General features: G+C 50.1%; 1 protein-coding gene across 12 annotated transcripts in view; it reads right to left on the reverse strand.

Annotated features, from left to right (window-relative positions):
• The window catches only part of EBF3 (EBF transcription factor 3), a 120912-nt gene that overhangs the window by 36316 nt on the left and 70306 nt on the right, over positions 1-14290 (reverse strand). For 6 of the 12 annotated variants that reach the window (XM_069461188.1, XM_069461186.1, XM_069461182.1 and 3 more), the window contains 2 exons: positions 4437-4518; positions 940-1057 (listed from right to left, as the gene is read on the reverse strand). In XM_069461188.1, coding sequence (XP_069317289.1) covers positions 940-1057; positions 4437-4518 — 200 coding nt within the window. Of the gene's footprint in view, positions 1-912; positions 1058-4436; positions 4519-14290 lie in introns of all 12 variants that reach the window. The other 6 variants (XM_069461184.1, XM_069461179.1, XM_069461178.1 and 3 more) reach the window with 1 other exon arrangement.

Consider the following 14290-nt stretch of genomic DNA (forward strand, 5'->3'; position numbering starts at 1 on the left):
ATTCACATGGCTTTCTCAACAATTCACATTGGCCAGAATCTCATGGTTATTAAGAGATGGTTAATGGAGGAAATGCTCTCATTTTAAAGGGGGTGTGTTTAATTGTGGGTACTGCACCCACAACAGAAGCAGGCTGTGACTGAGGGGCTAGTACGAGGCCCACTGTGTCTGCACCGCTCTAAGTTCCAACTCGACGTCCAAGAACACCTCCCTCTATTGTCCGCTCTTACGGACACTCTTCTCTTTGAACAAGCAAAATAAGAAGTCGATCGATTGGAAGTGTTTGGTTTTCAAAAAAACATTTTATGATGAGTTTTTACCTTGCCCCCTCCACCTGCCCCCCCACTCTCAAACACACGTGTGTGCACACACACACATGCACACGCCACACACATGTGCACGCACACACACACATGCACACACCACACACATGTGCACACGTACACGCACACACGCACATGCACGCACCACACACACGCACTCCAGCCAGGGACAGGACGTGGTCCTGGAAGCCCCTTCTAAGCCGGTTGGACCAGGTTGTGACCACCCACTGGAACATACAAGGCACCTGGGGACGGGTGGCTACATGGGTTCCGACAAGCCAACGTAAAACCGAATGAATTAGAATTGCGAGAAAAGCTATAAGCGAAAGAAAGCTCAGAAACAAACAAACCAGTTGCATGAAGGCCGTGGCTGGCGAGGTGTGTACCAAGCAGGGCTAAGGAGCGGAGGAGGACAGGGCACGAGGCCCGTCTCCCTCTCCACCGTGGGGACGCACCCTCGTCCTGCCTGGGCTTGGCAAGGCTGACCAGGGCGGGCCTGGAGTGAGCAACTCCACAGGAACGGACATAAAGGATGGTGCAAAGAAAAAGAAGCATCGCAAATAAAAAAAGACATGTAACATGTGCCTACCATTTTCCAGATAAGAAGGGGCCGTACCTTCTGACGGGTCTAGGCGGCGGGCCCGCCTCCCGTGTTTGGAATTGTTGTGCACAAACATGTTGTCTGACACGGCCAGCACGTGGCCGTCCACGTTGACCGTTGTCGATACAACAACCTGCAAAGACGAAGTGGATTTGAAAATGGAGTTGGCAGAGGAAAAGCCCAGCCACCCGTGAGGCAAAACGAAAGTCGTCATGGACGCCACGGCGCAGAAGGAAACTTCACTTGTTCCTGGAAATTCTCCACTGACTGATTTGCATTCACAGCTTTTTTGGCTAATGCGGGTGGGTGGGTTGTTTTGTTTTGTTTTAACTCAAGATTGCTTCTCTTCAAAACCTGCTCCACTAATTGCAGTTTAATCTCCTATTATGCTAACAAGTGAATTCAATTCAGAGAAATATTCTTCTAGCCATTAGCTTCAGAAACACCCCTCTAGCCACTCATTTTAAAGCCGCTGCTTTGATTGATCTGTTCACATATTGATTAGATAGTTTATCTAATTAAAATTAGTTCACTTGAGACGGTCTTTCCTTGAAGAGCTGGGAGCATTCTGAGTTGCCAAAAAAAAGGCTTCATAGATGAGGAACATTCCTACTACCCACATTTAACCAGCAAGTGATCCCTGGGTCAATTCTACAATTACACTGAATGTCTGGTAATGAACTTTTTTGCATCTGAAAAGACCAAGTTGAATATGAACAGTGGAAATGTTTCTCAAGTTCACTGCGAGGGTGGCAAGGACCCTGCTGTGCCAGGGAATGCCCTTTCTGCCGGAGTAAAAGGCTACCACGCGGGGGTCCGGGCTCAGGCTCGGGCTCGGAGGATGGCCAGGGAGAGAGGCTAGATCAGGCCTCCTTACTTGCACTGTCGGCTGCTCCTGGTAGAGGCAGAAAAGGAACATGCCACACTGAGCTGCCTCGCTGGCTTCCCAGGTGAGCCGTAACAAGCATTCCAGAAAAGGGCCCTTTGTGGACCCAGGAAACAGGAAATGACAACCTGGCCTTAGGATCTCTGGCCCAGAGGTGGCCCACGTGGTGCGTTAATTCCAGACTAGCTGCGTGGCAAAGCTCTGAGCCCAGGTTTAACCTGGGTCTTGCCACGGGATTCCCGGGACGTGAACCAGGACCTGGCGTGCAGGAAGGGTGGCTCTGTGCTGCGGTTAGGTCTGGGCGGACTGGGCCAGGTCTGCAGGTCAGCACCAGCACAGAGAACCTCGCCCTGCAGAGAACTGGACAGCAAGGCAGTAGGGAGCCAGAAGGGCTCCCCGCAAGGTGTGGACAAGCTAAAACAGCACGCCGTGGACGATGAACTGTTAGAAGCCAAGGCCACAGCGGGTCCTGGTGAACGCTATCGTGCCCACGTTGCTCACCAGAGGGAAGGAATGCGCCCACCCACCGCCACGGGAGGTCGGTGATGGGGGACCCTGCGGGAGTGGAGCTCTTCATGCTGCCTGTGAACTTTTTCGATGAACCTAAAACTGTTCTAAGAAAAATAAAGCCTATTAATGAAATAAATTAACTATTAAAAGATGAATAGAGTGATTAAAAATAAATAGTATTCTAAGGGGTTTTTAAAAAGCCAGAGCTACATACTTACATGTGAATACATGTGAGTGACTGATTACTTTTTTTAAATCTCAAGCCTCACAAGAAGATTATGGGGCGGGGGTGGGACCTGTTGCATCCTCCCCCGCAAAGCCCCCTCATCGGGCAGCTCCCTGACAATTCTCTCCCCCGTGGGCACTGCCAAAACGGTTGACGTTTCGACAACATCAGGCCACACTGAACCCTGAAATGCCGTCAGTGCTGCCGCGGTGACCCCAGGTCCCGTTTCAGGTACCGCAGCATCCTCTGACCACGCCCACTGGCATCGTCCTTTGGATCCCTGGTGGGAGGTGGCTTTGGTGTCACCAGTGGGCTGGCAGCCTGTGCCTGCTCCTGGTCACCAAAGTGCCTCCTGGTCCGGCCCCACCCTGGCGTGCAGGGAATAGGTCACCTGAGTGTGACGCAAAGACACGTGACTCATATCAAGGCACAGACATGACCCTTTTTAAGTTCCTAAACCATATGTTTAAGAAAAGACACAAAAAGGCAGAAATAAACATTAAAATTTTTAAAAAGACAGTCTTTGCTCTGTCATCTATATATAGGTCAGTCGCTAAGGGAAAAGAGCCGCGTTGAGCAGAGGAAGCAGAGAAGCTGCGTCCTGTTCCTCGCCCGGCCAGGCCCGCAGCCACCTACAGAAAGGTGCTGAGGTCGTGAAACCAGCTGAGAATATTGTGTAAGCCCTGACACACTCTTAAGTCCAGTTAAACCTTCTGAGAGGCGGGGAGATTAGCTAAAGAGACCAGAGGAAGTCCTTCTAGCAACTACGGGCTCCTCAGTCGACTAGGAGATCACTTGTGACGGATGCTGCCTTCGGGCATCAGGACAAAGGACGTGGCCCCTCGGCCCAGGGCGACCTCCGCTCTGCTTAGACGGATCAATATCACCAGTGCCCCGTGAAGCCTCGTGCATGAAAGATGGAAACAGGCCCAGCTGCGTGCAGGAAACGCCGTCCCCAGCTCCCGGGCGCTACTGCGGGCCGGCCTGCCCTCTCTGCCGGGCGGCCCGGGCATGCAGACAGATGTCTGTCACACGTTTCACCAAAGGACGGAAGCGGGGGGTTAAATTTCTAAAAAATATTTTGAGCAACTTGATGGAAAAATCACCTAAGTCCCAAGCAGGAATCATTTGGTCCTTGGATCTTTCAGGCGTTGCTATCGGCCGCCAAACCCTTCCCTGGTTGGTAGGTACCAGCAGCAGTTTTGTGTCCCAGCCCAGAATATTTTTACAATTAAAACCAGAGAAGTTATCCATCAGGTATGCAGAGTGCCTTTTACCCTGTAGTCTCCTCCTAGTCGTTCACAAAAGCAAGGAAACTACGATCCCTTATCATAATCCATCCCTGTACCCAAGCAGCTCGCTCCTCTCTCCGCCAGACAAAATCCTCTGAGGCAAACCGGGGCCAGGACTTAGCCTGGGTCCAGGAACAGACTAGCAACTAGGCATGGAATTAAGGAAATAAGAACACGTTAAACCTCAGGGGAAGGAAGGTGGGGGCAGGAAAATGTTCTGGAATTTGCAGAGGCCTGTATTACGCAGGTGGAGACCCTTTATGAGCAGAGCCCAAGATCCTGAGTTTGCCCAAAAGGCTGCATTACGGCTCATGCCACAGAAGCTCATCAGCCCATCCAGCCTCAGACCTTCGGCCTGGCCACATCTGCAAAGCCGATCTCAGCCTGTCGTGGGCCATGGCTAGGCTTGATGAATCTGGCATACCGGAGATACCAGATCGTCTCAAGAGCATTTTATTTACGCATTTTAACAAATGAACCGATTCCAGTTTTCTCCCAGGCCCTTAAAGAAGCAAGGATTACCTCCCGCACAACTGCAAAACCAGAAAGTTTCACGTGAAAAGTCAGGACGGTCTGTGTGTCTTTGCAAAACTGATACCTGAAATCGCCGCATATCTCGAGGGTTGCCTGCATTCTTCAAACAGTTCTGATTGCACTTGAGGAAAAACTTTAGAAAGAATCTATAAAAATACAAAGAAAGGGATATTTGTTAGGGTCATCAGACAAAAGACACAAACTCTTCAAAAGACACTCTAGCCAGGGAACAGTGGAGACAGCCCACAACCCCGCCATCTGCCCGTAGGTTCAATGTGGAGAAGAGACTGGGGGTGGGGGCAGGGAGGGCCCCGGGTTTCTGGCCACAGGTGAGGCAGTGACTTGCACCTGTCTTGACGTGACAGACTTCCAAGCTTTGTAACAGCAGCAACTGCGACTCCCGGCTTGGCTGTGGCTTGCCGGCATCTTTGCACGACAGCCCACTAACCACTGCGGGAAATACCCACCCTGGACAGGCTGCCAGCTCAGCCAGTAAAAATGCAGGGTGCCTCGTTAGATTTGGGTTTCTGATAAGCAAGAAATAATTTTCTAATCTACACTAAAAATAGTTGTTTGCCCGAAATTGAAACTTTGCTGGTCGTGCTATGTTTCACCTGGCAACGTCACTCCAGAAGATACCACCACCCAAACCCATGCACTTTTAAACACGGATTTTAAAAGTTGCAATAGGTACATCTCTTAAGAAAAGGGAGGACTGGGGGTGGACAGAGTATCGTTTCAAGAGCTGCAATGGTTTCTGTGAAGGGTCTCCATGTGTTTTTGAGGGAATAATCAACGATTCTTGACGAGGTGGTGAAACCTTTGCTCGGGCAGAGAGCAGAGGGCAGCAGGGTTGGGAGGCGAGGCTGGACCTGAGCACCATTTCCACTTCCCGCCAAGCCCCGCCCTTGCGTTTCGTGGCACCAGGATCCGGGAGTCCTGACAGCGTGTTGAGAGGCTGTGACAGAAACGTCATCATGCTGTCCTTCCCATCCCTGCGAGTTCCACTGTCTACTCTCTCCAGGAGTCTAAGCATCCTGTCCAGCAAGGCCATAAACAAAACTCTTCCTCCACTCACCCCCAGAACGTCATCCGTCCTACTTGGCGATTATTCATTGTTTAGGATGTTTCACCTGATTTCCTTAAATTCAATCTCATGTTCCAGGTTCCTCATTGGCAATTATGATCACGGAAAATAAAAAGACACAGTAGACTAAGCCATATCTCTAACTGCATTCCCAACATCTCCTGGATGACTTTTTACCACGGCAGAAGAAAATCCAATTGATGGGGAAAAGAATGTGGCCCCTAATTGAATTTTCGTACATACCACGAGGCCTCACTATTTTAGGCCAGAATTTGCATCTTTTATTAACTCACCTCACCTATACACTTAGCTCACAATGCCTCTTAACACCATCTGCCATCAGCGTACAGTAAGTCACTTGATATTCCACCCACCAATTTTTCCTAACAACCACTGTGCAATTAAACTCCACACGTTCCGCGGCGAGGTAAATTAGGCGCACCTGCGGCCACACTGCATCTCAACTGCATCAGAAAGGGCCTAACAAGGTGAGGGCGCCACAAACTTATCGTCCTGTCAGGCAATTAGGTTTCCACTTCGGGGACAGCCACACCGTGCAATTATGCCACACATTACCACCCGGCTAATCTTTGGAGCAGGCGCGGCCGGGGAGGCAGCCCATCTACAGATGTACCTGCGCAGAGCCGGCCACGGGAGCTTTGTTTGTGATACGAACGATTTTTTCCTCCTACAGAGGAGGCTTCTTTAAATTCCTCGACGTCTTTTTAGCCAGTTCAGCCTCCTACTTCCAAGAGAGCAGAGCACGTTTTGAAGACATTTGCCCTTGCACTGCCACAATGAGCTGATTTTGGCATTCCTGGGCCTTAACAGTCGTCAACTGCAGAAATTAGCAGGACAAAGTTGGGTGCTGGGCCCCAGGAACAGACTGAGCATGTGTGGGGTGGACTCCGGAGAAGGTGCAGGTACATACATGCACACACACTATTTCGGATATGGCAATGATGGTTTCTGCTTCTATCTAAAGTACCTAAAAAGCACGGTGAGTACTTAAGCGCTGTAGTGCACAACCCTAGCAAGCAGGACACTTTTAAGCACACAGGTCCCCAAAACACAAAGCAAGCACAGTAGTCAGCTGACCCCCTGCCAGGTTATCGGGACACCTGTGGGGACAGATAGAAAGGAGGCCTCAGCAGGGAGAAGAGGGGCTCTCACTCCCTTTTCGCCCGTTTTGGTTATGTTTAGCGCAAGGACCCAGGTGAGTCTTCGCCAGGTGGACGCACAGCACAGCCCGTGCACACCTGCCGGTGCCGTGTACATGACTCGCGAGCAGGCGAGTGCGCCACCCAGCGAGTGCTCAGTGAGCGCACTGTGACACCGCTGGGGGGGCGAAACACCCGAACGCCCAACATGTGGAGTCAAACGGTAATTCTCAGCCTTTACTCATTACCCTTTAATTGGCTTTTTCCTAAGAAATATCTGACAACCACTTTACATATCTCACTTCTAGAGTCTGGTACACAAAGAATTTAATACTCTTGTTATGAAAGGAAAAATCTTTCCTATGTCAGAAAATCTTTGGCTTTAGCACCAATAAATTCTTTATTACTGCTAAACACGGACTTGCTGCTCGATCGCAAAGAGGCGATAAAAATTCTAACCTGTCATTAGTACATTACGCTTAATTGTGTACAGTGTGTTTCCTGTTGCATCTGTTGGCCCGTCATCAAAATGACCATTATGTGCACTAATTCCCTGACCCTGTCTTTATTTCCCTAAAGAGTCATCATCTTTCACAGTAGGTACCAGAGTAAATCAAGCTTGAAATATGGGCTTTATTTACTTGTTTCTCCCAGGCAGAGGGGAAGAGAGCAGGGAAAGACAAACTGCTACACGTCAGTGGCGGCTCCCCAGCAATAGTCTACTTGGAAACCACTTTTAAAATCCTGGGAAGTTCTCAGGAGCCATCAGAAGGGGGAAAGGTGTGATCTTATTACTTGTGAAATGAGGTTTCCTCTCTCGCAGCGTGCAGGGATCAGAACAGCGCCATATGGGCGACCTGGAGGGAGGGGACAGGATCCAGGAGGCTCCTCTAACCCCTTAGGACCCTGCAACGATGGACCAAGGGGGCACGGTCGGCCCTATGCCTGGGAAGACAGTGTCGGAGCAACACCTGGGCCTGGCCCCCCGATGTCATGGCCAGAACCAAGACCCTCACTCCTGTTGGGATGATTCTCCAACTGCTGCAAACAGAGCGTGGCCACCGCTACACCAGTGAAGAAAGTTAGAAGTTTGGTCTCGGTCACATTTACATCAGAGTCCCACCAAGCCGCCCCAGCGCCAACACCAGCGCCAAGCGTCGGAATGAGGACACTTTAAACTGGGCTAAAACAGATAACGGGAACAACCGTTGTCACTAGAGCCCGGTCTAGGTATCTCACAATAAGGGGCAAAGCCCCACCGCATTAACTAATTTCAAAGTCTGCTCCATTTCTGTGTGTTTAAGCTATGAATTAGTTCATTTATATTTACTTTTATGAAGCTGATTAACCAGAGCTTCTCTATCTGATGAAAATCATTTTAATTGTAGTGTTAGGCTCCTGTGTAATATCCATTACATTATGAACTGTTTAAATTCTACATGGGTATTGTGTAAATTGGCCCTTTGTGAGCTAGCAGGCAATTAGGACCAAACAGCTCTCCTTTAAACGGCTACAGAACTTTGTGGTGTTGTTCAGGACAATCAGAAACAAAGGAGGCTGTTTAATTGTAATTTAATGGAATATCAAGGAGTCCGTGGCATTAGACGCTGGCAACAGAGAGCAGGAGAGAAAAATTAACTGCAATTATGTTTGATTAAAGCTATCCTTCTCAATAATCAGCGGTCCTGACAGGCCATGGGGCTCTAGTGGGTTCCAGGATGGCAAAAGGTGTTGAGCAATATTAGGGCCAATAAAGGGGATATTAGCATAGCTAATTACAGCCCTGCAAAACCTGCAAAGGGGGCCTCTGTGTATTGTAATGTGTGAAATAATTGGCCAAGGCCGTTATCAATTACATAAGGAATGAATTTGGTTTGTCAGAGAAAAGCTGATGAGATGCACTTCATCTGACACCATCCCGTCCCTCACGGTTCCACGTCGCTAAGAACTCACCCACTTCTATCCAAAGCTGCACTTACGGCGGCCACACCACTGATCAGATCACCCTGCCAGCAAGTGTTAGGTAATTAATACAGCGCCTCCTCCCGCCTCTCCCACCACTGTTGTCTTCACCTAACTGAAGCCACTAATCACGCAATAATGATTTCTTTCCCTCTGGTCAAAGAGGAAATAGATCCTCTCCTCAGAAATGCGGTGGGCTTGGCGGGTGCACTCCCGTGATTGAGGAGAAAAAGGAAACTTCTAGCTGTTTCAGCGGCGCCCGTCAGACGTGGCAACCACGTGTTTGAAATTGTCTACTTCCCCACATCTCAGGAACCTACACAGGAATGTGTTCAGTCGTCGAGTTCCAGACCGTTGCAGGGCTCGGTTTTGCCAGGCTGGGACACTGAGCCACAGCACGCGGGAAGGCGTAGACCCTGGCTGGCCCTGTGACAAGACACCTCGTCAAGCCGAGCTGTGACACGGAGGTGCCCGCCTGCCTCTGCCTGAGGTTGAGCGACCACACTCCAGGGAGAGAGCGCTAGCTTCCAACAGACCCTCCTGTGCCCGAACCCCAGCCTCGGTCCTTCTGTCCCTCAATTATGGGTAACACAGGACAGCAGGGTCCTGAATGAAAAATACTGAGGTCCTTCCTGGGAGGGGGCTCAGTTTCAATTTTAAGGCTGAGCTCCTAGTAACCAGCAAACCTCCGTGTCATCAATCAAACCCCAAAGCATTCGTGTGTCAACATGGTGGGGACAGCTTCCGGACGCTCCTGGGGGCTTCAGAGAGCCCAGCTCTGGGTCAAGCCCCCACGTTTTTAGTGACTGCCATTTAAATACCTTGACAAGAAAACCTGAGTTCTGAAAACCAGCCTGGAAATGCAGTTTTGAAAGTCGCCAGCCACTGGTACGAGGCAGAAAGGGAAAACTACTTTAGTGGGTACGGGGTTTCCTTTGGGGGTGACGGAAATGTTTGCAACTGCAGAGTGGGGGTGGTTGTGCAGCCTTGGGAATGGACTCAACGCCACCTGAACTGTCCACTTTAAATGTTTAATTTCATGTTATTCCAGTATCACTTCAGTTAACAAAAACAGTCCCTGCCCCAAACAAATAAGAACACTCCTGTGGCGCCCAGGAACCCAGGCTCTCTGGGGCGTGGGTGGCTGCAGCCCTCACTGCGCCACTGAAATGAAATAGTTAAGAGTCAAATTAAAAGATAGAGCCTTTAAGAGACTTTTCCCTGACTGATAAGAGTGGCCAGTGGAGTGCTTCCTCGAGGTCCCTGCTAATTACTGGGGAGTCCCTGAAAGCAGTGGCCGCAGCTGTGCTGTGTGCGCGCCCGGCCATCAGCCGCCGGAGTATTGATTACTGAGCAATTCTAGCCGATCGGGTTTGGGCGCTTCAGAGACAATGTGCTTCCCTCACAAAACCTGTAATGAGCAGTTCCTACACAAGACTACACTCCGCTGACATCAGATCTGTGCACTAAGATAGTACACAGGTCAATACATATTGGATTTCCAAAATGCGAGGGTCTTAATGTCAGGCCTCTCTTTTTCTCTCACTCCTGCCATTAGCTATTACTGGGCTCACGTTCTTTAATGCCATACGGGAGAAAAAATCTGCTCCATTAGTCTGATTTATTCTTCAAATATGCCATGACAAATTGCTTTAACACCAGACTTATTAAATTCTTGTACATTTCAAGTTATGGGTCTCATACACTTGTAGTGCCTACATGACGTCATAAAGAAGGGGGCAGAGGGCGACGGGACCGGGTTTACAGCTGTGCCCAGATGTCCTGTGTCGGGCCCCCTCCCCGGGCCGGAGGTCCGGGCCGCCCGACGCCCTGCCTGGAGTGGCCGGACTCCACGTGCGGCGTCCCCCCCGCCCCCCCCGGCGCGCACGCCGCCCTGCATGTAAACGTAGATGTGTGAGGATTTGGAAATATCCGAGGCTTGACTCGCAGTTCAACAATGACTGGCCTTTGTCTGGGAGTCTCGCTCTACTGTAGCAGAGCCCGTCTCTGGTGGACGGGGGCTATTTTACTTCCCTCTGCTGTAGTAACCACACCGCATTAACAATATTTGTACTACAATCGCCAAGGGACCCACTTCCCAGATTCTATCACTTCTTTATCTCCTGACAAATACCTCACTATCGAACATTATTAGGTTTAGAAAATTAACCCTTCACAGTCTGGAGCCACACTAGGCCCCACCGTCCCTTCCAAAGAGCCTTATCGCTAAATTTCTGCTATAATGGTTTTTCTTTCCATCACAATTTCAGCAGCAGCTGTCAAGAGGCACTTATAGATACCACGATCTTGTACTTTTGCAATGATTCTCATTAAAATGATGCCACAGAGATCTGATGGGCTGTAATGGCTTTGCCGGCCAGGTCAACTTCCACTTCCAGCACAGATCCCGCCGAGTCCTCCGCGTGGAGAAATTTGTGTGACTCGGATTAAACTTTTCCTGGTGGTTTTCATGTGCTCCGATAAGTAAAATGCAGGCAGACACTCCAAAAGCAAATACATCCCAGAGTTACATGCTTTGTCAGTTACCTAGTCGGCGCGCTGTCAGTATTCTAGTTAGTATTTTCTGTAACTGTTCCTGATATTTCATGATAGTTTTGATAAGGTTATCTGTTTAAAAGAAGTCAACTGCACAACACAAAAGAAATGTGAAGTGCACTATATTTACACCAGGGTTCTGTTTCAAGTGCCTATCTTTCTGCCCCCTTTACCGATTTCTCTATTTCTAATGGGCAGCGCAGCACTGACATTATTTCCCCAGCAGATCACGCGCCCTGTCAATCAGTCTGTATTTTGTCTTTCGCTGCGGGCTCATTAAAACAGCTTCCTCACTCCCTCTGGACACTGTTCTATTTGCCAGCTCTGATCACGAAGCTCCTTATTTAAGAAAAATGCCAGCATCACTTGGCTCACATCAGACGCACCCCCTGACTTGTTGCCAGCTCCAGGGGAGACGTTCGCAGGTTGTGCACAGATTAAGTGCCCGCGCTTATCCGAACTTAGGGTTTCAAACCTCTCCTGCCGTACGTGTGCGTGTTTTTAGGGATCTAAGATCACACGAGCGCTTTTCTTGCCATTCTGATTTCCGTTGGCTATAGAGATCATTCCCAAACAAACTCGAGGGTGCATTTTCTGGTTCTGTTTTGTTTTTTTCCAATTTCTAAGTGGGAAAGATCCTGTTCCTCATCTTCCACTCGGATGTACATTTTCCCCCGTCCACGCCAGCTTGCTTAATTAAGAACTATCATCTTTGTAGGCTGAATTATTAATAAAAAATCACATTTTAAATCAAGCCTGTGCATGCACGGAGGACACCAGTGTCGAACCTGCCTATGTGGCTCTGGAGCCTTTTAGGTCCTGATTAAAAACTTATTAAAACATTATAAATGATTAATGGGAGCACAGCTCTGAGTGGCAATTATTAGTTTTAATGCAGGTAATGCAGCTAAATGAGGGGGCACATGTGTGCAAAGCCTTAACTTCATTACTCCTGCGTGTCAACATATACAAGAGAAATGTGTGTACAGGTCATCCATTACTTGGAACAGCACCGAGCCCTCTCTCTTCACCTCCCTTTGTTGATGAGCGGGGAGCCATAAATTAATCCCTTTCTGTGGCTCAGGGAAGAGCCAAGGTGTTAAAATCGTGGTAAACCCTGCTCAGCGCCCCACGCCACCGGGCAGCTCCGTGTTGGAACATTTCACAGATTCCCCTTCCACAGCCCCTGGTACGTGGGAATTTTTCACTGGGATTTTTGCAGGTGACCACTGTCTGCACCAGAAACAAGAGCTGCCCACATTCAGAGCTGAGTGGGCTTCTTTCCCTCCCAGTTTTAAAAGGTCTGCGGGGAAGCTCAGCTCCAGCCTGCCAGCGCCTAATTCGTGTGAACATGGTTTTCCGAAATCTTCAGACGTGATTCCCACGTCCTTCATTCTAACTGCTCATCTCCCGTCGTGAGGGGCGCAGGGAGCGTGAGTGTGAGGGACAGACGGTCCCGGCGCAGAAGGAGTCCTGCGCTGGCTGCAGAAACAGAAGGAAACGCCGGTCGGCGCCCGGCTGCGGCGCGGGGAGGGCAGGCTGAGCACAGGCTGGGCAGAGCGGGGCGGTGAACAGCTGCATTTAGGATGCCGATGGAGAGTGGGAAGCCCGGAGTGGCTCCTCGGCCCACAAAGAAGCCCTTACAAGTCGCCAGCTGCACCTGGGACCCTCAGCCCTGGGCCCACCGTGGCCCACAGCTGGGGAGCAGGCTCCTCAGCCCAACTTCGCACGTCACCTTTTATTTTCTGTTTTTGTGACAAGCAGCTTGATCCAGGCTGATCTGCACTATCTGTTTGAAGAGTATTCAGGACTATTTGCATCATTTTATCGCTAATGTATAATATATGGCTCTAAAGTGAGCCCAAGCGCTGTCTTGTTACCGAGCATAGAAAAGTAAGGGCAATAAAGATGCATTAGTTCTCCCAAGCGCAGCGGCTATAATGCAAGCAGGAAAGGTTGCTGCTTGGAGTTAAGAGGCAACCTTTCTGCCTGGCTAAGACAATGGAAGAGTAAAGAAAATGTCAAATCAAGAAAAGCTGGATTTAGAGATGAGGCAGCCCAGGATGACGTTGGTGCCATATTTTGTGAGACTATAATGCTGTTGGCAGCAAAGATCTGTGTTTCTGATTCATCTAAGACCGCGTGGCAAAGCTTTGTCAGTCTGTGCAAGGTATAAATAATTCAGGGTGAGAGATGGCAATTACAGGGCCCTGCACAACCAAAATGAATATTTTATGAGGACTAAAACTGCTCTGGAATGAATCATGCACATGGAGTCACACACATGGCGAGTGGGCTCCTACACGCCAGCCCCGAGAAGAGGGGCGCCGAGGCCCTTATCTCCTTTCGGAGCGTGGACTGTAAACCTTGACGGTAACGAGCACACACAGGACGGGCCCGCCAACGCCGCCGCCCCGCGCTGCTGACGGATGCTCCAGCCCCAAACGCCCAGCAGGGAAGCACAGGGACCCCACAGGACGCTCTTGGCCGATACACCCCACAAGTTTGGTTTCAAACGACCGGCTCTGAATCAGCATCCCGGGTTTGCTTACTATTTCAATTGTTCAAACCGTGGGTAGGTGGAAGCCGGGAACCTGCTATTCGTGAGGAAATGGTCTGAGTTCTGGCACAGGGGACAGAACGGTTTTGCTGTCCTCGACGAAATTTAAGTGCGCCGAGGAAGGAGCGGCCACGTGCGTCAGTCTCACGCCCCCCGGCGTGATTTTTCATTTTCCTTTCAGCGAGAAGCACATGCTACGGCTCTTCCTTCGTCTTCCGGACCCGAATCTTGGACCCGGGTCCAAGTCAACTGACGGAAGGGCCGACACAGTGGCTTTTTTAGGTCCTTAACATCCAAACGCTCACGTCGAAGTTGCTTTCCCCACTTTGGAAATCAGTACGCTCCTAATGGAGGCAGCATTTAAAGAGGTCGTTGAGGGCTGAAAGGAAGGTTTCATCTGTTACATTTCCTCCAAAAATGCTCCTGGTGAATCGCTAGAACAAACAACAACATTGTTCGCGGGGCCCGGGAGGCCCAGGCCCACTGGTGAATGGCCATTGTGTTTGTCCAGCTACTGATACCTGGGCCTTTGTGGAGGAAAGCAGGCCGGGCGGTGACACCGGCACAGCACAAGCACCCCTCTGTGCAGACAC

Source organism: Eulemur rufifrons, chromosome 28 (assembly GCF_041146395.1).
Source record: "Eulemur rufifrons isolate Redbay chromosome 28, OSU_ERuf_1, whole genome shotgun sequence".
In the NCBI taxonomy this organism is placed as follows: Eukaryota; Metazoa; Chordata; class Mammalia; order Primates; family Lemuridae; genus Eulemur; species Eulemur rufifrons.